General features: G+C 37.9%; 1 protein-coding gene across 2 annotated transcripts in view; it reads left to right on the top strand.

The window, feature by feature from the left end:
- Positions 1-2,165: 2,165 nt before the first annotated feature.
- plppr2b (phospholipid phosphatase related 2b) overlaps positions 2,166-27,586 on the top strand; it is a 58,724-nt gene continuing 33,303 nt past the window's right edge. The window contains exons 1-3 of one of the 2 annotated variants that reach the window (XM_024290108.2): positions 2,166-2,732; positions 7,627-7,737; positions 24,925-25,113. In XM_024290108.2, the coding sequence (XP_024145876.1) occupies positions 7,627-7,737; positions 24,925-25,113 (300 nt within the window). In that variant the 5' untranslated portion in view covers positions 2,166-2,732. The remainder of the gene's footprint in view (positions 2,733-7,626; positions 7,738-24,924; positions 25,114-27,586) is intronic. The other variant, XM_024290109.2, reaches the window with a different exon arrangement.

The following is a 27,586-nucleotide window of genomic DNA, read 5'->3' as shown; positions in this document are numbered from 1 at the left end:
ACGACCACTGGGAATGCTTTAAAAATAGATCAAAGTGGGTTTTAAATCAGTAGCTTAGCATAATTTCATCTACAAGTAACAATAAAATCCTCTAAACAATTGAAACATTATTTTTTTTCGTTGCATAGACTACACTAAAATGAAAATACTGCCTTCTGAGATGTTACTTGCAGTGACTTCCATGGGTGGATGAAGAGTCTCCAGGAAGCGGCTGCATCCTGTGCAGACATTGAGTATTAGTTAAACAACGCAGCTGCATTTTACATGCCAATTAAAGTCACACAGCACAGTGATGATTATATTTAAGTGAGGGTCCAAGGAGAGATCATTCAAAAGACACTCTAGTCTTGCACATTTCTGTCTTCCTTTCTCTTCAGGACTCCAGGTTGCATCAAAAATAGAACTGTGCTGCAATGCCTTTAGGAGGTGTTCCTGTGTCCAGGACTGGAAACGTTTAAACAGTTACTCAAAAACACCAAAGAAGAGAAACACCTTTTGCCACAACTGAGATCCAGTCCACATTGTTGAATCCTGCACATACATGTAGACATAAGCGGCTCCATTTCTCTGGAGAGTTCGCACCTGATGGTCTATGACCTACATAAGGATATATTAAGGATGCATCCCACTTTTCTATGTGACAGTGCATCATTAACCCACTTCCAGCTGTCCAAAACTTTGATCCTAGCTCCTTATTCAGTCTTGAAATTCCTCTCCGATCTTCTTTTGATCTGTTTGTAAAAGTGTTATCAGTTTTTAGGTGAAACCAAAAAAAACTGTTGATTTCTAGGACATAGTTTCTGAATTTAAGTTGTGGGCGGGGCCACTGGTGTGGTGTAAGCATAGACATATATTATTTGACTGGACAAAACAAGGTGTTGACATCACTCAAAGGAAATGTTTTACCTTCGGCCCTCGCAATGTCAGGCCAAAGCGTTCTCTGTCACTTCCTGATCGTCTGCCGCCATTTTGAAACCAGTCGACAGTGATTGGTCCAAGTAGGTCTGAGTCACGTTTTTAAAGGAACTACAGTCTCCAATTATGAGTGAGTTTGTTCGAAGTCCACACCCATTCCACTGAAAACGGGTCAGGAGAAGCAGTCACTCAAATGTTCGAGCACCACATGCTTTTACCGAGGCTTCTGATTGGTCAGTTAATAACTGGAATAACTTGCGATACAGAAAACAATATCTTTATAAAAAATAGGATTAGAAATAAGATTTTAAGAAGAAGGTATCAGAGCTAGGATGGTTATTCTGACAAATAAAATGACTGAGTAATAACTTTGTATTTCTCTTTAGAAGTCTATGGGATTTTGACTTCCTGGAACCAGCAGGTACTTCCTGTTTGGAAGACAAGAGGGGAGGGGTTGATATATCCAGTGTTTATACAGTCAATGGGTGTAAACCTTTCCATACTTCACATGATTATACTCCCCTGCTAGCGCAAAGGCGTTCACCACCTAACATTACCGGTTTTAGGTTAAGTGTTATGTTAAATATGAACGTTTTTAGGCAAATTTTAAAAACTTGTACGATTTTCTACAACATAGTTTCTGGAGAGCGGCAAAAGTTCATTGGAAATTTGCCTCTGAATTGTGGGCAAAACCCTTTTCTCTTGCTAAGAGCTTTCCTACTGGCTTACAGCCCCTCACATCCTAATATTTATCAGTGCAACAAAATTAGGGAGCAATATTGATGCCAAAACAAAGATGTTTATGGATTTATTTGTCTGCAAGTGAATGCATCAGAATGGAGCAGAGCAGGGAGCTTGTGGCCCAATGATTGTAGCATTTACATCACAGCTACAAGCTTTTTCCAACAGCGTATTTTAGTCTGCTCTGGATTCACAACAATTTTGAATAAAGAAACACTTAAAAATGCAATTTAATCCTCATTTTCTCTTAATATGTCATCCATCATGAGAAAAATGCCAAAAGAACATGCTAAAAACACCAAAAACATCTTGTTTTTTAGGAGTGGGTTTTTAAGCATGGAGCCGAGATGCTCCCAGATCAGAATACTTTCTGCCATCTGATTTTTTCTCTCCTGCTTCCATTTCCCATCTTCCAATAATTACACACATGCCTGCACACAATCTCAGAGAGTCTTCCTGAATCAAAGTGGTTTTCAGGGCTACTAAAGTTCACCGTGGCTACCATTTTACCCACAGTGTTCCTCACACAGCCCCTGTCTTCTGTTGCTTCCTTTCACACACATTCTGGCTCTTTTTCCTGTTCTTGCTCTCCACTCCCCAGCTCTCCCATTCCCTCTTCCCACTCTTTGCTTTTTCCCTCCGCTCTTTTGCCTCTCCTCTCCTCACACACATGCAGATGCGCGCACACGTTCCCGCCTTCTCCCGCCTCCTCTCCTCATATCTACCGGCAACGGCGCTGAGGCAGGCTGCCTCACAAAGCCTGTGGATCTAGTCACTTGACTAATTAGCCTTGAAGTGCTGTTGAAGATCATCATATTTAGCTTAGCGACATAGCAGCAGAGTGCAGACAGATATAGATCAGTCTGGCTTGGAGGCTGGATGCCCGATAGTGGGAAAGCTTTCTATTGCTCTCTTCTATTCATACTCAGCGCTGTGGGCTTGCGAGAGGTGGAGGATCGGAAGTGAGGGCTTTAAAGAAGACTACAACCAAAGCACAGAATGGGACCACTCCGCAGGAGCACATCCTCCTAGACTCCAGAGGCAACAGCTCTGCTTCCAACATACAGAGGTTTAAGGTGAGGCTATTTTTGAACCACCTACTTTTGTTTTTTTCCTGGGGTTCATTTGGGAAAGGTAAAGGGATACGAGCACCCTGCTGGGCTTCTTCTCAGGTTCAATGTGGGTCACAGGAATCCACACACACTCAAGTATTGCTCGAGTATGACTTTACGTAGGAAATAGCCCCCATTTGTGCAGGATTCAAGAAAAATATGTGTGCCCACCTGTGTATGTGTGTCACTGAGATAATGTGTCAGTGCGAGGCTTAAGCATGCACATCACAGTGAATAACATAGACAGCAACACAAGAGGCGATCGGTCACGGCAGCCTCATGGCTTATTGCTTCTCTCTGCTTTCAGATCTTCCACACAGAGATACAGTATTTACAGCAAGCCGCCTCCTGTTTGCATACGTGCACACACAATCCTTTTATCTACCACCATGAATTTTACAACACACACTCTCCCGATTTAGCACCATTGAATTCCACTCCTCTTTTTGAATACACCTCATGCTGCACGGCAGAGGCTTTTACCGAAATTGGAGCAGAGTGGTGAGGAAGGGTTTCCCATGAGATAAAGACGAGTAGGACACACACTTTTTAAGAGTGTCTGACACCGTAGAAAGGTTTTTAAATTAGTTTGTGGATCTCTGTTTAACATTTGGGCTTGAGTGAGCAGGAGCCATTAAAAGCAGGATCCCATATTGAATATCAACTGGTGAGAAATGAAGTTTTAGGATGCAGAAATAGGAATTTTTAAATCTTTCGTGCTAAAAAAGTAAAGGACTTCCTGGCATATCTTTAAGGAAATTAAAGTTTCAGTAGAAATGTTTAATTCTTGCTGATTCCTACATCCGACAGCTAAATTAATCTAAGATTTTTAGTGAGATGAAGCTGCTCCAGATAAGAGGGGATCTAAGTGAATTTGTTTTTCTGGCTGTTCTACAGCACCAATTCTTTCTCTCTTGTTTCCTAATGCCTGCATAGGCAGTCATCTTCTTCATGTTCTGGTTTAGAAACATGGAGCTCAAAGGTATTCTGAATCACACTGATTACATGAACACAATCCAACCTTGAGCAGCGATTAAACCACCATCATTGATTGGGCCGAGCTCGGACAATGCTCCATCAGCCTTAAAGTTGGGGTTGGATACGTTACCAAGGAGATGAGGAGAGAAAATCAAATTTATCTGCAAGGAAAATCAACTGGTGCTTTAATGAAACATTTCTGACGATTGCTGAGGGTCTTTTTTTTAGCTTGATTGCATCAGAATATCAGCGTTCAGAAATCTGAAAGAGATTCGCTTGCTATTTTAATTGAAGAGGAAACATCTGAGTGCTTTCTGGAAGCGTCCCTGAACTTAAAAGAGCATTGGTATTATTTAGTGGGAGAGGAGCCATTTACAAGTCAGAACCCCCTCAGCTTCCTTTCACGTTTTCTCCCTCGTTTCTTCTTTTTTTGGCTGATTTCCTTCAACTTTTACCTGTTATTTTTTTCCAATCACAATGACTTCCCATTTCCGAGTCTGCTGGCTTTCACACCTTCCTCGCTTCTGAGCATCCTCTAAAAATCTGCATCATCTTTGTCTCATCTCTTTCTGTCAGGGTTTTGTTTTTGATCATCCCTCCTCTGTTTCCGCTCTAGTGCTCCTCCTTCCAGCCTCATTTCCCTCTCTATTCTTTTGAACATAGCAGGGCCGTACTGTTATTTCATTTCTGTGTGTGTATGAAACAATGCAGAGTATATTTCAGTGGGCATCTGTGCGCACGTAGGTGGGAGCTTATGTAAAATAACTCCTAATGTTACTACTACTTTTATTTACTCATTACTGAAGGAAATCCCCTGTTTAAGATCAGACGGGATTATGTGTGGTAATGTGGATCAAAGAAGCTGTCCAAGTCTTTGGTTTGATCTTTCATAAGTGCCTCAGCATCTCTGATACTCAACCTCTCGAACATTTAATTAAAGTAGAAGCAGCTTGTTTTCTATCTCTGTTTTTTTTTTTTAGCTCAAAGTTACAACTGATGCAAATCCAGTTCTTAATTACCCATCAGCCACAGTTTAACCAGCATGTGGCTTCACAACTGCCTTCGTGAAATGAGTTGAGACAAAGATTTGAAAAACTTTCTTTGATTTTTAGATGATGGTTTTGTGCAGCCGCTGTTGATTTATCAAAACAAATTTACTCCTCCACTTTATTTCAAAGCAACAGTGTTTCATAGTGATGCTAACACAGTGCTCCTTTGGTGTTAAATATCTAATCTGACCGTATTTTGAGCTATTTTTAAATCAGGTGAGCGGAATCCAGGAACTGTACGTTGGGGCAGCTGGGAGATGTAGTGTGTTAATACTCTGGAGCTTGCTCCCGCCAGTGACCAACATTTACAAAGTTTTTTTCTCATATAAAAGGCAAAACTACTCTGGATCCAGTGCTCCAACTCTTCTGTACTGGAGCAGGTCATGGAGTGGAAGAAGCTGCTGATTATGCTTTCGTGGTCAGTGGGACCACACTGACAAATGACAAAGATTTCTAATTAAATTACTGAAGTTTAATCATCCTTGTTTGATGTTCTCTCAGTTCCAAAGTGGGATTCTGAATTAACGCTACAATTCGAGTGATGCAGCTAAAATTAATTGTTCAGACAGAAAAAACATTTTTCCAATCTCTTCTTTTCCAATTTGGGGAACTAGGTTCAATTGTTAAGAAGACTTTTCAAAAAGAACAATCCCTTCAACTGCCTTCAAGACATAAAGATTTCACACTTTCACTGAATTTGTTTGAAGAATTGATCAAACTCCAAAAACATTGAGAAGTGACCACAGCTTTTTATTGGCAATGCGTAAAACAGACAATGATTGTAAAAGAAAAAGGCACAAAGAAGAAAGTCAGATTATCCTGTTTTGCATTAAGTTGTTTTTGTTTTAATGATGCCAATCTATCTCCATCTCAAAAGGCCAAGTGGAAACAATACTTCATGTTGCTGTAACAACATTTTTTAATCTAATTGCTATTGAACAGATGGACTGGAATGAATGCTGGTGTGGACCAAACAGCTGATTGTGAAAGCATTCCTGTCAGTTTTGACTGGAATGACACTTGGAAGTGATTTCCTGCAGCAGTCGACCATGTAAAGCAGGGGTGTCAAACTCAATCACACAGGGGGCCAACATCCAAAACACACTTTAGGTCGAGGGCCGAACAAGATAAACAATTGTTGAAAAATACAAAAACTAAATTTTTAAAGCTTTAAAAACACAACTTTTTAACTTAAATTTGAATAAAAACAGGCAGCTTATCAACTTAAATAACGGTCTATATTAAACTCTCCATAAAAATATATCTTGACAAAATTATACATTACAAGTAAACTAAGTAAAAAACACAAACATTTCATTATTTTTACATCATTTTATATGAAAAATTACACTTGTAAATAACCCAAAAGATTTTAATCTTCATAAAATAACAATAATACAAAACAATGTTGCGGGCCGGATATAATTGCCTGAAGGGCCGGATCCGGCCCCCGGGCCTTGACTTTGACATATGTGATGTAAAGGTTCTGTGTATCGATGGTATTTTATGTATTTTAGTTGTGACAATTGAGTATTTTGAATTACTGTCTTTCTAAAACTCTCAATCAGTTCGTGTATTCTTCTGCACCAAACTAAGGACATCCATTGGGTTATTTCATCTTTATTTCTCTTTTTGGACCATAAATTACAAACTCTAGAGATGGTTGTGTGTGAGAACTTAGTAGATCTTTATTTCCTGCAAAAACAACATAATATCAAACCTCATCTCGCATCTGAGAGCAGGATAGATTGGTGGTGGATCGTCTGTGCTCCTATTCTCGGCCGTGGACCACGCCTCTGGCTCATTTTGGCTGTGGACCACCTGTCCCCCAGTCCTATCTGGCTGAACTCTGTTCAGATACGTAGCTTTAGAGCTAGATAAGCTAATTCTTCTGTAACAGTCATGTTTGCTCTGGGAGAGGAGAGAAAGAGGGTCTAAGGGCATGAGTAATTAGTTAAATTAAATCCATTTAGTTTAGTTTATCAATCAGCTATTGTTTATATTTTATGACCGACCTTCTATGAAGCCCAATGAGGCAATTGTTTAGTGATATTGAGCTATAAAAATAAAATTGAATATCTAATAAAGTGTCCAGCAGTAATTGATAAAAAAATGGATAGCTCAACGTTTCTTTATGAATCATTAATGCTTTAAAGTTCTTTTCTAAACAACATTTTATCATCTGCTTCAGATTCACAACAATTTTAATAAAGAAATACTCAGAAATGTTATTTTTAGCTCAATATTCTCAATAAATGTCGCAAAAACGCGACAAGAACATTTTTTAAAACCCCATTTTCATTGGAGTGGATCTATAAAGTTATTCATAGAGCAATGTTAAGATTTAAAAATAATTACCAGCTCAGAAGCCACCAAATGTGTTACTGTCAGAATTTCAAGATTGTTTTAATAGGGTGAGCTTTAAAAACGCCTCAGTCTGTCAGGCCGTTGCTGTTCAAACTGCAACAGCATTTTTGTTTTAGACATGTGAGGAATGAATCCAAGGAAGAGCCTGAGGACACACTGCACATTTGTTGAGGAGATATCACTGAGCTTTCGCTTAAAACAGTAATGCTTTAAAGTCTAAATGACTTGAAGGTTTAATATGATTTCAGGAGTATTTTAAGCACTTGCTGCTCGGTAACACACTGTAAAGTTTGTATTTTTCATTGATTTATGAGAATTGCTTAAGTCTTGAAGCCAAAACCTTAAGTTGTGTATAAAACAGTGAATAGTGAATTTCCAAATATGAACAAAAACTCGTTTTTGTATGGATTTGGTTGCAAAAATCTAAAACAAATCAATTTAATGGTGAACCTTGACTTCCACAGATGATCAACAGTCGGCTGTCGACCCAGAGGAGGCCAGTGAGCGTCGTTCCTCCTGACAGAGGCTATCAGAAAACAAGCACTTACATTGTGCCCTGCTTCCTCTTTGTGGAGGTAAGTTTGACCTTTCTGACATGAAGAGTCTACAGGAAACTCTGCAAGTCTCACCCCTCTGCTTTGTGTTTGTAAGGCTCAGAAAGCTCACATATTTCAAGCTGACATTGACCAGAAAAATAATTGTCACAATGAGTACAGGAAGAGCATTTTCTGATTTGCATTTAAAATGTACAGCAGGTTGAACTGGTATTTCTGATTGGTCTCCTTTCCAAGCAGCACCAAATCTGCTGAGCTACAGAGATCAGATCAGTTTTTTAGTAACTCATACATGGTTAAAAAGTGAAAATTCAATATCTCAAAAAAATTGAATATTGTGAAAATACTTTAATTTGAGTATCCAAAATGTTTTACTCCAATAAAAATAAATAAAACATGTCTAAAAAAAAACATCAAAAGTTACCTGGACACGCTCATGTTCACCTCTTTTGATCATTTGGTCACATGACAGTTAGACTGCAGACTTGACAGAGGTCTGGACAGCCCTTGACACCATGTGGAATGAGGGTCGAGCTATGTTCACACAGCACTCGGCAAGTTCCAATAAAAAGTCTCTAAACAGACATTTTGGGATTCTGCATCAAAACTCTTGCATTCACATGTAACTGCACAAGTTTGTACAAGTGTTTTCATGCTTCATGAACAAAACTCATAGGTCTTGAACACATGTTGCTAGCTAAACCAGGTTAAAGTTTGACTAATCGGGGACTCAGATTTGGCAGTGACGTATGGATGGTGTCCATTTTAATTCACAGAACTCCAAACCGTTTAAAAATAGAGCTTTTTAAAGTGACGTCAGACAAAATAGCAACATCTCTGTAATCTTACTTCCAGTATACGGGTCTAGACCAAAGACCGTTAATAAGAATTTATATTCATGTCAACTGTCTAGACTCTAGAGAGATGGATAAAGCTGACAACTAAACAGTGTTGAACACAATTTTACATAAATAATAAGAGGTAACCTTATCAAAATTTTACAACATTTATTATATAAATGTCCCACCTAACTATATTTGTTTGCCTCTCTTATATCGTTCACAAATTAAAATACAAATTTAAGTAATCCTTCAGTTTTTATATTGAAAATGTAGACCTTTCATTGGAGCAGATATCTTTTTTTGCTTCTATTTGGGCTGATGTTAAAAATTTTAGCACTGGCTGCACATATTTTAGAAATTATGTGCAAATAGCTTCTTTATAAGTATATATATAAGTACTTACTATATAAGTTACTTACCATATAAGTAAAAAAGGCTTACAATTCCTTTGATCTTTTATGCCTTTATTTTCCTGTATATTAGACACAGATGTGAGCAAAGCAAAGGGGAGCAAAGTTAGAAAGTATTGCAGCAGAAATTAGCTCTACTTGAATGTAAGACACGCTGAAATTGTCTTAAATTTTCTCTGGATTACTGACATTTGGATTTTGATTTGTGAATGATCTAAGAGAGGAAAATGAAAACAGTTAGGTCAAACATTTAGAAAATAAATAATGTATACATTTCTGTTAAAATTGGTGAGGTTGCTTTGTATTATTTATGTAGAATTGTGTTAAACAAAGTTGAGTTGTTAGCTTTACCAGTCTAAACCAGAAGTAATTCATACAGTAGACGCGATTTCGTCAATTTGTCTAACGTCACGTGACAAGGATCTATTGATTGAGCGGCCATAATTTTACAACACAAAGTCTGTTTTGTACCTCTTTGACATTTTTTACTTGGGCTCTTCCAACTGTAAGTGGCAGACATGCAGTTATAAACACTAACAAAAGAACAAGAAGAGAAGAAGAAGCCCCTCCCTGTTTGTCCAGTGTGAACATCATATGCTAAATGAGCGTACAAGAACTCGCGTTCTGGGTTGCCTATCACACGCCTGTTGTGAATGTAGCTTCAGTCCTAAAGCATTGGCTGAAAAATGCACAAATATGAGGCTCAAAAGCAACAAACTGAACTGCAACATTGGCACAATTTCAAAATAAAGGCCTTTGGAAAATTAGGTGGAGAAACATAAGGAGTTGCACACATTCTGGAAAGTTTTTCCACACTTCAGATAAGTTTGAGTCCTACAGATGAACACATGGAAGTACTTTCACACTCTTTTCCATTTTTCCTTCTGCTCTCTCTTCCACCCTTTCTCTTGTTTTTCTTAGACTAAATAACAGCTCTGAGTGCCAGTTGCAAAATTGCATAAATTGGCGAATGCTGTTTTCATTTCACCGACCTCCCCCAAAGGAGGGACTGATTTGGACAAACTGTCACAAAATGAGTGATTAACAGTGGAATGCTATTACTTGATTACTAGTGATAACATTCAGCAGGAGGTGTGAAGGATTTGACACAAAAATCCTCTCATGTGACTTTTTTGTTCCCGTACTAACTCTTCCCATGACTCTTTTTCTTTTTCATGTAATTCCTGTAATTCTTGGAGGAGAGCTCTTGGCCTCAGTTGCTTTTCTAAGTTAATTGGCCTAATTAAGAATGGAAACCAAATTAGTCCATGCCACTGCGAAGACGCTCCAAGTCTGCAGGTCCTCTGAGCTCAGACAAAGATAGCAGAATGAGCTGATTTGGCTTTTTTATTTTTTTAAATTATAGCAGCTTTTGTCTTTGATTTCTGCCTGGAAATATGAATTTGTTTCCAAAAAAGGGGAAGATATTAAAGTTTAAAACTGGATACAATAAGACACAAAGCCTGAGGACTCTATAAAAAGCTGAAAAAATATGTTTTCTATTGAGAGGATAAAACTCAGTGGCAGGGGCGGAGCTAAAATATTTTATAGAAGGGGGTTTTAGGGGGGGAATACATATTTCTAACTGTTTTATTATGGGGTTTTTTTTATTTCATTTAGAACCATCATTATTTTTGCAATACTTTAGCTCCAGCGTTTACATTCTTTTGGCTGCTCTTCAATCGATTATGCAATTAAACAAAATCTTCTCTTTTAATCGATTTTTATTTTTTAAGGACTAAGGGGGCAAGTGTGGGAAAGTGTTTCCCCTTCACCCCTGGAGCTACTTTTTTTTACAAATCTTTTACATTTTTTTTCTTTACAAAAGTTTTTTTTTTCTTTTTTATGTGTGCTAATTCACAACTTCCTCATGAGATTTTCTGCTTTGTTGTGCTTCATCCAACACGACAAACCTCCACTCTTTGCTCATGAGCACTCTGCTATAGCCTTAAATAAACCAGCATCCCTGCAGGTTTACTCATCGCTTTGTTCATACGTTTAATTTCTCCTTTATAGCGTCCACTCGAGGGCTTTTTATCATCCAGCTTTCTAATTTTCCATAGTGTCTATATAATCTCTTTAGGCTCGTATCTGTCCGAGGTACTCCTCCCTTCTTCATGTATTCTCTTTGATGGTCTCACATGTAGTGCTCAGGAACCTTCAATGCTCAAGATCTCAGCTTCCCTTTTCTTCAGCATGAATTCACTTCACTAATTGTATCATATATCTCCCTCATGTAAAGAGTAATCTCCTCCACCCACTCAAAACGTTTCATCATTTGTCGCCATTCTTCATTTTCAGTCCAGCTTTCCCTCTGATTCTTCCTCTATTTTCTGTTTGTGCTCATCTTTTTGTCCTCTGCAGACCTCGTCCTCATTTTCACCGCGTCGCACACCGAAGGGGAGAATGAACTTGAGGAGGAAGTTTCTCTTCGCTTTGCAATCTTAACTCACCATTTTCAAGGTTTTGTGTTCTTGTTTGCTACATGGCCGGCAGCAGGTCGATGTCAACCTGGTTTGACTTAATTACCCAATATGCAAATGAATGCAATGCAGCCCTTTAATAAAGAGACATTTAAGACTAGATTTCCCCCTTAAATGTGCTCACACCAAAGCAGCTCGCTGTAGCATTGCTTCCCCCAGAGGGTACTCTACCCTTTGTTGTTACATTAACATCTCATTACTCCTTTCTTTTCCATTCAAACGCCTTGTTCCCCCTTTTCTCTTGTGATCTTTCTAGGTCTTCATCATCATTTATCGTCCAGATTCTCCGTCTTGTAGTTATAGTTATCACTTTGAGAACAGCATTTCTCCTCCACACCTCTCAGGATGTCTTTATTCTTCCTCTATTCTTGTTAAGGTAACATTTTTTGTGTAAAAGGTATGAATTTACTTTGAGGGGAGGGAAATGGAAGCACTCATGGAGAGCCTCCATCATCCCGGCTCTCCTTCCTCTCATTGCCCTGTCTTGTTTACACTTCACGCCGCTACAAAGCCGCACGAGTGGCTGATCTTGGAGAAGTGCTTCAAAGGATCTTCTTTATAATGCCGTTTTAGGATGACTGCTTGCTGACTGGCTTTCAGACGCTGCTGAGTGGGAGGATGTTTAGTTGGAGCTTGGTGTGATCTAGGCCAGACAGACCTACTGTGAAAATCTGCACGGAAAACGGAATCCAACTTTCAATGATCACAAGTGGAGTTCCTCAGTGGATCTCTGAGCTCACAGGATGAGTTGTAGTGTGGTTTCTCTATAACCGCTCTTATTATTGATAACCCTAAAAGATTATATGACTATAGAGTTTAAAGCATTTCTGTGGACAGCTCTGAAAGGAACAGCTTTCTCATCTTTGTCACTCTCCGACTAAATAACTTTTTCAAAATGGACTATGAAGCGTCCGACCAAATATTATAATATTGTATTTACAGCAATCTGGAATTTCCATCCATCCATCCATTTTCTTGTCCGCTTCTTCCCTCCTGGGGTCACGGGGGTGCCGGAGCCTATCCCGGTTACTGATGGGCGAAGGCGGGGTACACCCTGGACAGGTCGCCAGTCTGTCTCAGGGCCTCAATCACACACCCATTCACTCTCACATTCACACCTAGGAGCAATTCAGAGTCACCAATTAACCTATGAAGCATGTTTTTGGAAGGTGGGAGGAAGCCGGAGTCCCCGGTGAAAACCCACGCATGCACGGGGAGAACATGCAAACTCCACACAGAAAGGTTCCAGCCGGGAGTCGAACCGGGGCCTTCTCGCTGTGAGGCAAGAGCGCTAACCACTGCGCCACCGTGCAGCCCCAATCTGGAATTTGACATTTCAAATGTGTTTCTTTAGATGCACTAGAGGCTTTAAGGTCCACTTTAAACATCCATCGCACTATTTTAAAAGCATTCCCAGTGATCTTCTAATTATTTACTGTATTTCGGCCATTTTTAGCCAAAAAAACCCAAAACTGTCAACTTTCTAGAGCAGGGGTCTGCAACCTGTGGCTCCAGAGCGACGTGTGGCTCTTTTATCTCTCCATGGTGGCTCTCTGACTAAAGAGAAAAATGAAATAATGGTAGTTTTAAAAAGAATTAGAGTTCTATTTTTGCAAAATGCTAACTTTTTATGTTGCTAGTTTGTTGTCCACTGAGGTTTTAGGCTAATTTAGAGTTTAGTTTCTATTTCAGCAACAGGCTAACGTTTTGCACTATTTAGTTTACAGAGGAATTTTATGCTAGCGTTTAGTCAATATTTCAGCAAAATGCTGATGTTTTTAGCTAATTTGTTATCTACTGAATTTTGGGGGGGATAATTTAGAATTTTGCTTCTATTTTATCAACATGTAACATTTTTGACTTATTTAGTTTATTGAGGAATGTTAGGCCATTTTGGCGCTCAGCTATTAATTAAACAACAAGTTAGCTTTTTTTAAGGCTAATTTGGCCTCTGATTGCTTTTTTTATGCTAATTTGAAGTTCAGCTAATATTTTAGCAATATACGCTAATATTTTGGCTAATTTCTTTTCTACTTGGGTTTTTAAGCTAATTTAGGGATTAGTTTTTCTTTTAGCAAAATGCTAACATGTTTGGCTGATTTAATTTACTGAGGAATTTTAGGCTAATTTTGAGTTCAGCTAGTAATTAAGTAATGAGCTAGATTTTTTGCTAATTTGGCCCCTACTAAAGGTAAAAGGTAAAGATACGGTTCCTTTAACCAGTAGAAAATGAGACCAAATGGCTCTTTTACTGTTAAAGATTGTCGACCCCTGATCTAGAGCATAGTTTCTGTTGAATGGCAGTATCAGATAAATGCCTCTTTGTTGTGGGCGGAACAGTTGGTGTAAACCTGCTCTTACTTCCCATCATGCCTTTGTTTACACTCTCTCGCTAGCTTACAGCCCCTCACACCCCCAGCCTAACATTATTGGTGCAACAAAAAAGGCGAGCAAAACAGTGGCTATTCAGCCATACCGCTTTGATCCAGATGCCAGCTTGGACAAGGAAAATGAAGACACACATGCCACCGATTGTGACTTCTATGTCACTGCTACAAGCTTTTTCCAATTGTTTTTTTTTTTTTTTTTTTTTTTTTGAGTCTGCTTCTTCACAATAATTTCATTTAACAAACTACCGGTACTTAAAATTGCATTTTTAATCCTTATTTTCTTTATACATGTCTTCCACCATAAGTAAAATTCAACAAGAACGTGTTAAAAACCAAAAACATGATTTATATTGGAGTGTGGATTCTCAAACGGAGAAGTTCCAACAATTGTTCTGTCTCTCATGGAGGGAGAAAACCTAAAAACTACAGTTTGACAATTCCTCAGGTAAATACTTCACATCATGGACTCCGTCTACAGTTTTTGAAAATTCTCCGAAACTCTAAATTGGTCTTTTAAATGAAACATTTCCTATTGCTTAAGCAAAATCAGCCTTTAAATTAACTGAAGAGCTTACACTTTCATCCTTATTCCATTAATGACCATTATGGTGCTGCAGTGATCAGCAGAAGAAACTAACTCGCTTAATTTCCTTCCTGTAATCTGTGGTCGTATTTTATATCGGAGCAATCTGGAAAAGAAAGAAAAAAAAGTCTTAGCCTAGAAAGAGCTAATTATACCTGATTAAATGCAAGTGGAACCTTTGGCATTGTAATGTAAATGAAACTGAAATGAGAAGACTTTGGCTTGATGATGCTATCAGTTGATTTAACCTTAAATCTCTGTTCTGAGATCTTTGGGAGGAGACATTGAAAAATAAAAGTATTTATTCTCCTTCGAAGGAATAGTGGCTTCACACAATGCTTTGTTCAGAACTTAAGAGACATCTCCCAGCTGCATAGGGTTTGCCGTTCACTTTGATGCACATTAAAAGCTCTTTTAGTTCTCCCATCATCACTCAGTCCTGTGAAGCCTCTGCATTCAAATAGGTGTTGATTAGGGCTGGGTAATAATCGATCTTGATCGATCAATAATGAATCTATAAAAGTAGAGATCAATATAGTGCATAAGTCCTCTAGCATGCTAACGTGTAATAGGATTTCCCATTGGACGGCTAATGCTAATGTTTGGTCAACCTAATTATACATACTGTCTAAATGAACATCTTTATAAACTCACAGGTATGAATCTTTCAAGGAAATATGTTTTAAAGTAACCATTGTGGTCTAAAGCACTGCTTTACGCTCATTCTTCATCTCCTGGACTGAGGTGCGATGCTATAACGCCATCGCCACCTGGTGGCCAAACTGAAACGCCCTCCAGGAGAGACAGAACAATTGTTGGAGCTTCTCTGAGAATCCATATAACACTGTATGGTATTAACAATCTCATTATTTCACTAATACATTTTACAGTATGTGAACTGCAAGATTAATATTAATATCTTCAAAACACAAAGACACAATTTTTAAGTATTTAGTTTATTTGCTTTTTTTTTTAACACATTGAGGGATTGCGACAGCAGAGATGTTGAAGCAGCCTGATCATATAAGTAGATTGGTGAGGATATGCTAATAAATGTTTAAAACAGAACAGCACAGTCTGTATTGAAAGAATCAGGGGAAAAAAGTTGTAATCGAATCGATCCAGGCTCTTGTGTTACAAATCGAATTGATTCTGGAAATACAAACCATTGACAGTTCAAATTTAACAGAAGGGCTGGACCAGGAGTAAATGTGTAGAATATTTTTGATAATCCATCTCTCAGGGAAAGAAGTAACATTTTGATCGAAAACTCATTTTAAAACTGAACATTTTGGAGCTTTGATATAAAAACTGTGTTTTTAGTTCTCATTTTAGTGCCCATACCATCAATGGGTTGACATCCATAAGGAAAAAGAAAAAAAACAAAAGCGCACACTTAGAGAAATTTCCTATTTGTGGGGTCAAAATGATCGGAAAAATTACCGTCCGACTCAAAAATGACAAATAAACATCAGAAAAACGACGACACCAAATAAATGCAGAATAACTTTCTGCATCAAGACAAAGATCACTTCACTTGTAGTGGGGAGACACCTGTATTACTGGGAAAATTAAACATTAATAAGGATTATGGAATGCTTTATTCCAGTTTGGCGAGCCAAATTAAATAAATTAAAGTCCCTAAATTGCACTTAATTTAGCATTGCCTTTAAAGGGGAAAAACACAAATATATTTTTAAACAAATTTTTGAAATAAATTATGACATGATAGGGTTAACACAAGTCATTTTTGTTGCTGCTCTCCATATTTTTTCATTAAAGAGAAGAAGCCTAATTCATCCACCTGCTCTTTTTATCCAGTAAATTCAGTGTAAAACCACCTTTCCAGCTTTAAATGGGTGAGAACTTTTATCAAGAAGCAGATATTGACAGGAATCAGTCCTACCCAACGTAAATTGGATTTTTTGCTGAATATCAGTGCACAGATGCCTTGAAAAAAAAGCTCCAACTCAGTACGTGATCCCTTTATCTATAATCCCAGCTGAGCTTTGTACCTCCTCAGTACATCTTTTTGCCTCTGGCAGTGCATTTGTTGTATCTGCTTTTTGATTTTTTTTTCTACATTTCTTTTCGCTGAACTTGGTTTAGTTTGTAGCTAAACCCAAAAGATACTGAAAAAGAAGCAATTTTCTCTGCAATTTTTGCTATTTTTCTGGTCAATTTTTTAACGATCAGCTATTTTTTTTTTTTTTTTAAAGGAAAGTATTTGCAAACAGGTGTTCACCGTGCTTCTGGTTTTCTATCTTTTATGATCATCTTTATTTTTAAAAATACGTTCTAGAATGTTTCATTCTCTTCATTTTTCCGGTTATTATCTCTCAAAATCCATAAATCATACATAGCGGGCGCTCTGGGATTCTTCAACATCCTTCCTGCCTGTTTCACACACTTGTTAGCGCTTCTGCCTCTTACCTGTTATGGCACCTTGGGAAGGGAAGATGGGCGTGAGCGGCCCCGTGCACCTCGGCGCACCACAGTCTCATATCGTCTGCGAGCATTAATAAAAACGCTCCTGTCTGTTTCTGAGCTGCAGCACTGAGGCCAAATGATCTCACCAGTAATAATAAAGCTATAATCTTTACTGCGTTGATAATGAGCTCCATTTTTTTCTATGCAATCACAGGCCTGAGAAGTGCAGCTTCACATTACTCAGAATAAGGTCGTTTAAATGTTTGTGGGCTGTGTTACTAATGGATGTCATTTAATAGCCCCCTTAGACACAGATAAAGCTATGCAAAGCATTTGTTTGGAAAATAAAAGTGCGGCTGTTTATATCATGGGCAGAGAGCTTTGAATTAAAAATGAAACTGTGTCAAAGGACTGAGATCAGGGACGACAAAACGGAATCTTTTCTTTTCTGCTAGTAAAACATAAAGGATTAAAGGCGGAATTTTGACCATAGATTTCATGGAATTATGTGATGAAACAGAAGGAGCATCTTCAAAAGAGCGCGGAGTGACGAAGATAAAGCACAATGAGAGACTGAAACAGTAAAAACAATTCAGAAAGAAAGGTGCAGAAAAGAGGGAACAAAATGAAAATGACTCAGATTAAGGGCTGCAAGGATTCACCGTTATAATCCAAAATGTCAAAAATCAAACTGTGGACACAAAGCTGTGCAAACAACATGGGTGAAAGAAAAAACTAGAGCAAAAATATACAATTCTACAATCAAAAAACTCAAGAAAGAAAGAATATAGCATAAAATGATAAAATAACATGTAAAAATTGATTTAAAAAGTAGGAGGTTTAAAAATATATTAATAAATAGGAGTTAAAAGATATAAAAGTCACAAAAAATACATGCCAATATATGTAAACATTTATTCATGTAACATGTCAATAAGGTTGTAAAAAAAGGAAACTTTTATGATGCATTTTAATTACTTTCTATGTCAAATGAATAGAAAAAACATAAAAAAAATACTTATTTTTGACGGTAAGTTGAATGTTAGAAAGCCAGAAATCAACTGAAATTCCACCTAAAATATAATATCCTCTTTACCTGTTATAGGCTGATGTTCATTGGAGATTTTCCAAAAATACAATGTATAATATGAGGCTGATCCAACATTTTTACAAATACAAAAATAAATCAAACTCTTACTTCTTACTTACTGCAAAAATCCCTTAAATATTTCAATATAAATATTTCAATAAAATGGCATTTTCCAGTTAGTTGATATATATTTAACTTTTTTAAGTAAAAAATGGGAATAATGTTGCATCCTTCAAATAAAATTGTAATCTAAAGCAAAAGGAGATGTGCTTAAAACCTTAATACTCTTAAAAATGTGTCAACCAAATTCAAATAGAACAGGATGTTTGAAAAATCAGATGACTAAGATAAAAGCATAATAAACACACCTCATCTATGACACTCCTCTCTAAATGTCCACCTTTTTAATCTTTCACAATCATTTACTTTCCATTACCTCCAGTCCCCTGTTGTTTCCCTTTGCCCTTCTTTTACCACCCGGTGGCATGCAGCCTCACAGTGCTGCCGTCTGTGATCCACTAATGTCTCATTAGCTCCTTTATCCGTCTGTTTATCTCCTCTTTTATTTTCACTCCCAGTCCTCTCTTTAAGGTTCTACCCTCTGGCTTTTCCGTCTGATCCATCTTCCCTCCATCAGAGAGCTGTAATACCCAGAACCGACACCAGAGGGCGGTCAAGCCCATTCATTTGCTTCACTTGATTCAATCACACAAAATATGTATTTTGCTTTAATACATTTGGGACAAAATGTGTGTCCAAGTGGGGTGGTGGGGGTAGTAGAGAGAAAAGGAAACATTTATTTATGGAATCCATGAAAATCTAGAAATGAAATCTTGTCTGCTGTGAAATTTTCAGATCTCATCACCAAGTAATTCTGTGGGGAAAAGAAGGAAAGGCAAATGTCAGACAAAAGAGGAGAGCAGCAGCTTCTTTACAAGTAAAATTAAGAGGGGGGAGTTTTTTTAATTATTTAGTTTATTTGCTTTTCTGAGCACATTGAGGAATTGTGACGGCAGAGACGTTGAAGAAGCCTGCAAGTAGATTGGTGAGGATATGCTAATAAATGTTTAAAACAGAACAGCACACTACACTATATATGTATGTATATTGGTAAGAGAGCAAAAACTTTATCATTTAAAATCATTTAAATTTATCTACATTTGTTTGGAGTGCAAATTGGTTAAAAGAATGAAATATTTTCAGAAAGGAATACCTCTCAGTTTCCTATTGGTTCTTCACAAGTTTGATACTGAAGCATCTAAAAGCATATTAGTTATGTTTGGAGCAAAACAAAGCAGCTCGCGTCTGGTTCATATGAAACCGTGTGGCATTCATGGTCTGCCAGCAGGGTGCCGTCATCGCAGCACCGGCCTCCGTCCTCCGTTCTCACCCTCCGTTAAAACAGGTTTGACTTTATCAGTTGACTTCTGGGCCATCTGGCTGCTGCGCTGCATCTAAGGAGAAGACATTCACCTCTTTTGCTGCTAAAGTTCTCCCCTCAGGAGTCACCTCATAGTTTAACCATGATGAAATTCCTTTGTCACATTTTGTTTTCCCATCTATAGTTTGGGGGCTTTCATGTACCAGAGATTTTCTTCAGTTTGTGTCATTTTGACAAAAAAGGCCTTTTGATTTCCAGCTTTTGCTCTCTTTGAACTTCAAAAAGATGCACCTAAAGGCTTTTCTTTAACACTGTTTACTGCTTTGCATTACCATTTTCTTAAAACATCATTTTCTTATAATTGAGGTAAGTCTAAGGTACTCTATGCAAACAATATAAATTCCCACTGGGGACGGACACAACTATTAAATATCTAAATCATGGCTTTTTTGACATTGCATAGTGTATCCGATGGATGCTCCCATCATGCCTTTCATTCAGTAAGCAAGCCGCCATTTTTCTTAAGAAGGTTTAGGACAAATTAAATAGGTTCCCTTTATGCTACTGACTATTGTCAACTTTTCGAGAAAAATCGTCTGGTCAGTGTAAAACTTTTCTTTAAACCTCAGCAGCCACCATGCAGCATTTCAAAATGCGACTGCCACCTCCTGATTACAAATGCGGCCGAATGGCCTCTTACCGAATTTGCTGAAGAACATTTGGTGGCATTTTAGGATACATGACTGTAGTCTATAAGGTCATTTTGTGTGCACAAAGTGTTTCAGATTGGGTTTTAATTTGTAAGATTGTTGAAAAATCCTGATGTTTTTCTTTTTTTTGTTGTTTAAGCAAGAAATTGCATAAAATACATGTTGGATTGTTGTTTTGATGCAAGATTCTGAGTTTAATTTAACCTAAATTCCAATAAAAATGTTTTGCTCCTTCTTGGAATACAACATTTTGTGATTAATAGTTGCTAATGCACAAAATCACAAATAGAACTGCACGGTTTGGTTCTGGTTAGTGCTTTTGGAACAGAGCGAGAAGGCAGTGGTTCAAATCCCAGCTGGGACTTTTCTCTAAGGAGTTTTAAAGTTCTCCTTGTGCATTCCTGGGCACTCCTGCTTCCCCCCACAGTCCAAAAACATACTAAATAGGTTATTTGGTGTCTCTATGTTGTTCCTGTGTGTATATGGTCCTGGATAAGTTCAGGGAGTACCACACCTTCACCCAACAGGAACTGGGTTTGCTCCAGCAGCTCCATGACCTCAAATGGGGTTCAGCAGGTTCTAAGGATGAATAGATCAATATAAAATCGCAATGTTTATTTTATGTCTAGTAAATATTTCAAAAAGTTTATTTAATGCACATCTAAAAATGTCCAAAGATGAGAGAGCTACAAATAGCTGTGTAGCAGACCTTCATATGCAGATATTCTTCAGGGAACTATTGGTAGACCTCTAATAGAGTAACAAATAGAGTTGTGTATTTTGGTGACTTCTATTTCTTTTAACTCCTATTCTATTCTAGTGTAGAATTTTGTGATTTGGTTTGGTTTTTCAGTTGTGCTTTACAGTGAAAAACTGAAATTTCAACCTAAAACATAGAATCCTGACAGTACCCCTCCCCAAATAGGCACATTCCAGATGCCCCAAAACAGCACAACACCCGGGAGGAGGGGACCTGGAGGAACAAAACAAAAACAAGTCCAGAAAGCAAGCAAGTTTATTTATGAAGCACAATTCCTACCTAAGGCAATTCAAAGTGTTGTACAAAAATATATAAAATTTAAAAAAGGAAAAAAAAATCTATTGATAAACCACAATAAAATCATAAAAATCAACAAGATTAAAATTAAGAAATTTAAAATTATTAAACACATGCACATAACATAGTTCACATTTTAAAACATAAATAATCACTGGAAGGATATGACATCAGTGCAGCAGTTATAAAAAGACCAATCAAGAACTTCCATGTTTATGTGAAAGTGTGGAGGATCTGTGATACTTAAGAACGTCCCAGAAGATCATTTATCATTTAGGAAACAATTTGTGTGACATCCAAGGAGAAAATAATCAAGAGTGTTGGAAAACTCTCCAATTTTTTTTTTTTTGGTGCTTTCTGTTTCAGCCTTATGTTAAAAAATGCATCAAGGTGACTCGTGCAGCAGTGCACATGCTAATGAGGAAGGCCTTCAACTTTAAGAAGCTTTGACCTTTCATGTCTATGACCACAAACTGCAAGCTAAAAGCAAATCTCCATACGACATTTCAGCTAAGCTCGGATTTAATTAGGAAATATAATAACTGCATCAACAGAAAACACAGAAACTATTGTGTTAAAAAGTTAAAAACCTCAATAACCTGTCTTAAAGTGCTTCATCCAGAGTATACTTCTGCTCATAAGGCTTCTAAAGTGCTTTTTCATGCTCATGTAGAGAAAAAAATAGAGTTGCCAAACTGGCAGGCATGAATCTGCCGGTAAGGTTTGTGCTCAGATGTTTCTTTAAACTTCTATGGAAGCTCCATCATTCTCTTCCTCCCACCTCCTCTGCACCTCCCGCGCTCGCTCCAGCCTTCTGCAACAGAACAGAGGGCCGGCTGATGGAGAGAAATGTTCGCCACAGAGTGTCAGAGTTCCTCATCAGACATGGGAATGCACCCACATGCCTTCAAACACACTCTGCACACGGAAACACGCCCACGCTTTAAACACACCAAGAAGATGGACAAAAGCTTTAGAAAAAAACAAGACTCTACTTGGTGGATTACGGGGTTGTCTGCCTTGGCTTCACAGACTTATCAGTGAAATTCTGGCTTTGCTCGCACATTCTCAAGCAGATCAGTCTTGCACGATGCTGTCAGGAGAAAACAGTTGTTTGCTTTTGCAGTTCATTTAGAGGGTGAATATCAGGAACTGTGATGGAAGCTGGGAAAAGAAAGTGGCAGATTAAACAGAGGAAGGAAGCCTCTAATGAAAGGGGTTTAAAATAGGTCACCATCATCCTGCAGTGTTCTGTGCCCCCTTTCATTTCGTTATAAAGGTGAAGAGTGTTGCTGATTTATTTCTGTGCTGAAGACGGTAAACATGCTGGAAGACATTTTTAATGTGGGCTGGCCATCTGCCACTTCCTGTTTGAAGCACACTGATGAGTTTTTTGAATTACTTGATTTTGTTTTTAAAAATGGTGGATAACAATAACCAGAGAAGATATTATGAGAGTTAGGAATGTTAATTTAGAGCTAGAAGGTTTCAGGTTTGAATCAGTGACGTCACCCATAGAAAATGACTTACTTCTGGCTGCAACGAAAGTAGCCATTTTTTTGAGAGAAGGATGACGCCATGTTGGAACCAGAAAAAATTGATAACTGTGATTAGTCTGAGTCGGTCTGAGTCAATATTTCTATGGTAACCACTCTCACCAATCAGGAGTAAGCTTGTTGGAAGGCCACACCCCTTCTACTTGAATTTGTCAAACACTTCGTTTGTTGCGAGACCCCACACTTTTATTAACTTTTATTGGCCTAATTGTAAAATAATTTACTTTCACTACGGAAAAAATGACAAAAATTAGGTTTATCAAGAATATGTAAAAAAAAAGAGAGCAAGAATGGTTATTCTGACAAATATAATAACTGTTAATTTCTTAATTGAAGTTTATGGGATTTTGGCTTTTTGGAACCAGCTGGTCCTTCGTGTTTGGAACAGCAGGTCACTCTGTCCAGTTCTCATGTACAATCAATGGTGTTGACCTCACTTTACTCAATCACCAAGTCGTTAAATGCTGTTTTGAATTTATTGCTTTATATATCTATTTGTTCTTTTTTAGTCATGAAATGGATGTATCTCTTCTTTTCTGTTTCTGTTAGAAAACTAATCCCTAAAAGTATAGATTCAAAAATGATGGCGTGGCAAAGCTTATCATAGGACCAGCACACCAGTTCTGTTGAGCGACAGGTAGCTACTTTTCTACAGTAACAGTTGATTTGACTGGATTGACAGAACATTAAGGCTTTCCCTACTTTGTCCAGGAAAACAAGAAAAAAAACAGTTAATTTTTTTGGCATTTGTGCCGCTGCGTGGTAATTTTGATGCTGTAATTTGCTTAAATGCTTTATTGGCTTTTGTGTTTATGTACAGAGTCAGAGTTTTTTGAGAGGCACTTTCAAATAAGCATGGATTTTTGTCACTATTAATATTTAAGTTGCAAAAACATGTAATAAAGGGAGAAAATACTAACATATATTTTTGACAAATATTTAAAATTTAACAAACCTTTTAACAGTGTTATGAAATGTGACTCTTTACAAAAATCTTTGAAAACTGTTGGACTTTACAACAAGTACAACAAAACTAGAAAGAAGATCTGACAGTGATGTGTGAGAAGAAAAATAAGATAAACAAATAAAAATAGTTCACAAATCCCAAAGCTAATGGTTATAAATCTTCCTTTTAGAAACAAAATACAAACACTGCTCTGTACTCCCGTGCTTTAAATCAAACATTACATTAGGTTACACACATTGTTTCCGTGTCATGTTGATGTTAGCTTTTTGTAATGAAAGCAGAAACCTCCCAGATTTAAAGGAACTGGTTACCGCTAAACCCCTCAGTCCCTGCGGTAAAAAACCAGCCCAGCCTGCCGTCCTCGTGTTTTGCGTCCGATAAACTTGTCCTTTACAAACAATGACAGTTCTTGGGAAGAAACTCAGGCTGCAGATTAAGATAAAACTAATCAGAAGCTTGTTGTTTTCCAGCTAGCATTCGTTATTTTTTCCACTCTCGAATGGCAGAAGGCTAAAACCCCAAATCCTCGGTTACATGTTGAAAGAAGCTTTTATTGAGGATGTTTGTTGTTCTGTGCAGAACCCAACAAAGTGTGATGCTTATTGGAGTATAAATCCATAATTAGTGCGAGAGCATCTGTCTAATCGCTGCAAAATTCCATATTTTTATAATTATTTCCACGTTTGTCATTTTGTGTTCATCTCTTCTCTTTCATATTTTCCTAAATAAGGTTTAGCACTTATTTTCTAATAGATAAAAGCGTCACTCTCCTACAAATAAATGTCAGAATGGAAGTTGTGCAGAAATGCACACATGCATACGTAATTGTCATTCCCTCTTATTTGGCTCCACTCATCCATCTGTGTCTCCCCCATCTTTCTTTAGTTCCCCTTCTGCTCCTCCACACAGCATCGTCTTTTCTTTTTTTTTTGTTTTTTTTCCAGGCGAGCTCCATTTGTTTCTCTCTCCTCCTACTCTGAATACCAACACTGCTGAAGGGATCTCTCACTCTGCTTTCTTTCTATCCTTCCCTATCTTTCCCTCCCTCCCTACTTCCATCTCTCCCACTCTCACCCTCTTCTGTTCAGCTCTCTCTCTCTCTCTCTCTCTCTCTCTCCATGCACAAATGGTTTGCTTCACACATTAGGATTGCATGCTTCATTTTGCTCCATAAAGGGAAAATCATTCTTTCATAAGAACATTTCTTTATTTTTTTAATGTGCCAACCTTTCCTTGGTTGCGTTTTTGCGGCTGCACCAACTCCTGCGGATCTGGAGCTAAAGCTGCGACCAATATGTTTTATTTCCAGCTGGTCATCATGGCAGGGACTGTTCTGTTGGCGTACTACTTTGAATACACGGACACGTTCCCGGTGCACGTTCAGGGCTTCTTCTGCTTTGACAAAGCCTACTCCAAGCCGTACCCCGGACCAGAGGACAACAGCAAGGCGCCGCCAGTCCTCGTCTACTCCCTCGTCACCGCCATCCCCACAGTCACAGTGAGTCTATTTAACTTATCCAAACAAACAGAAAAAAAAAGATCATCATCCTCCACAGGTGTTTGTCTTCACACATGTATAAGGATGGCTTCACCTCATCTGCACGTGGTGTTAGTGGATGGAAAAGAGGAGATGTGTGTAGGTGTGCTTCCTCGTGGTTTCTCTCCTCTGTTTGTGTGGATGTGTTCTATGTCATAACCATGGCAACGGGCACTATATTTGTCCTCCACAGAACAGTCAAAGATAGCTTGAACAGAGTCTCTTTTTCACCAGAGAACAGATTAAAACATCGCCTCTAAAGAGTTTAATAAACAGAGCTTTACTATATCTGTCACACATGAGAATAAGGAAAAAAAGGGGGTTTAATTATTCAGCATTTCAACCGAATTGTGAGAAGCGTAAATTAGTGCATTAAGTGCGTTCATTCAGTTTTGACAGCTCTAATTTTTCAGGCATTTTCCTCATCCTTTTTCTAATCATGCCGACTCCCGCTGCAGAGCGGGAATTTACTGATATCCGTCACGGCATCTGTAGTTTCTCATCTGAACAGCAGGATACTATTAATAATGAAAGGCAGCTCCACATTCCCATCAAAGCTCTGCCTCCATGACTTCTCTCTTGAGCCACAGGGGTTGCGTCTTTGATGTCATACAGTTAAGTAGCACGGCTGATTCTGAGTCACACATTAGGGCGGTACTCATGCTTAGAACGCCAAATACACCAAGTCTTAGGTCATCAATTGTGAAAGAAGTCCAGTTCGGAAATCAATTTGCTGCTAATTTTTTGAAAATCTGTTTTTTATTTCTTTTAATAATAGCACAATAATAAAAGATGCACTTGTGCTTATTTGTTGCTTTTTCTGGAGCTCATCATGAATACATTAAATTGTTTTTTTTCTCAAAACAAGCTGCACAGAAAGCTTTCTTTTCTCTCTCTCTTTCCTGCCCAGAGGGGAAACCTGCTCCTGGAAAAGTCAGAGCATCTGTTTTTTTTTTTTTTTTCTCGCTACAAGATCCACCTCTGTCCCATGAGTCTCTGCTCTGTTATGATGCGAAAGGCAGGAGTTTCAAACGCTTTCCTCTCAAATTTGACTCAGAACTTTAAACAACATGCTTGAGCTGCTCAGCTGGGACTATAAAAGCCAGTCTGTGTTGCTTTTTGTTTTTTTCTTTTGGGGGAGGCAACTGATTTTCAAATTAATAATTAAATCAAATCATAAATTGGGGCTACATAATTCTGATCTCTGCATTTTTTGGAGCTCATAACTTGGATCAGGTGTGCTAAGTCGATCAGAACATAAAAACAGCTGAGTCAACTTTTATCCTCCATTTTTGGAGAGTTAGTGTTAACTGTAGCATTGGGTTTATGTGTCGTTTTCTATGAGCGGCAGCAGTTCATCAGAAATTTGCATCTGAGTTGTAGGCAGGACCGTTGTAGTAGAGTAAGTCTTCCCCATTTCCCATCATCCCTTTCTCTCCTGCTACCTTACAGCCCCTCACACCTCCGACATAACATTATGAGTGCAAGAAAATTGGCAAGTAATATTGGATCTATCCAAATGTACAGTTCTGAGCCAGATGCCAGCTCAGACGAGGAAAACAAAGACGTACACGGATCTGTTTTTAAGCAAATGGAGTTATCAGAATTAGGGGTGTGATTAATTGTTTTACCAACGTTTCAATTCATACCATAATTTGCGGTTCATTCATTCATTGGTTTATTAAACAGGAAAATATTAAAAACAATCGGGCCTGACTGAGTTTAAAAACGTGTTTCTCTGCAGAACAAATATCTTTAGACATCCAAAATACATAGCGAGACAAAACAGAACACTCAGACAAGCATGAACAGCTCAAGACAAACAGCAATCCATAGTCAATGTTGATCCGATTCGATCTGATTCGCTGACCTTAAATCGATCCAGGACATCTTTAGCCAAAACTTCAACCATTGTGACTCAGGGATAAATACCTGGAACTGAACAGTGCAGGCGAAGCTTTCCAGATTCCTTGGATTTCTTGAACAACAAGTAAACAAGAATTAATGTCAAATCCATTCACATTAGTTTCATTACATTCAGCCCACTGTTGTTTTTCCACATCAAAATAACACAAACGGAACATTATTAAAACAGTATATGGTCACATTTATTTGCAAAATTCAAAGTGTTTTCACACAACAAACTGTAATGATGGATTGATCATCACGTGCTTGTTGTCTGCTGTGATGACACCTGATTGTTTTTTATGTTATAGTTAAGCAAACCCACCAAATTTTAATCTAGATGGTATTTTTTAAGATTTATTATTTTATATTGAAACAATTTTTATGCTATAGGTCAATCAATTCATTTGATTCATTTAAATATTGCCTCAGACAGATTGATGGTTGGATTGTTGGAATAGAAATCCCTTCATCAGTTAATTAATCATCCATTACACTCCTAATCAGAATGGAGCAGAGCAGAGAGCTT

This window comes from Oryzias melastigma, linkage group LG1, assembly GCF_002922805.2.
Source record: "Oryzias melastigma strain HK-1 linkage group LG1, ASM292280v2, whole genome shotgun sequence".
Classification (NCBI taxonomy): Eukaryota; Metazoa; Chordata; class Actinopteri; order Beloniformes; family Adrianichthyidae; genus Oryzias; species Oryzias melastigma.
This window is presented reverse-complemented; position numbering and strand designations above follow the sequence as displayed.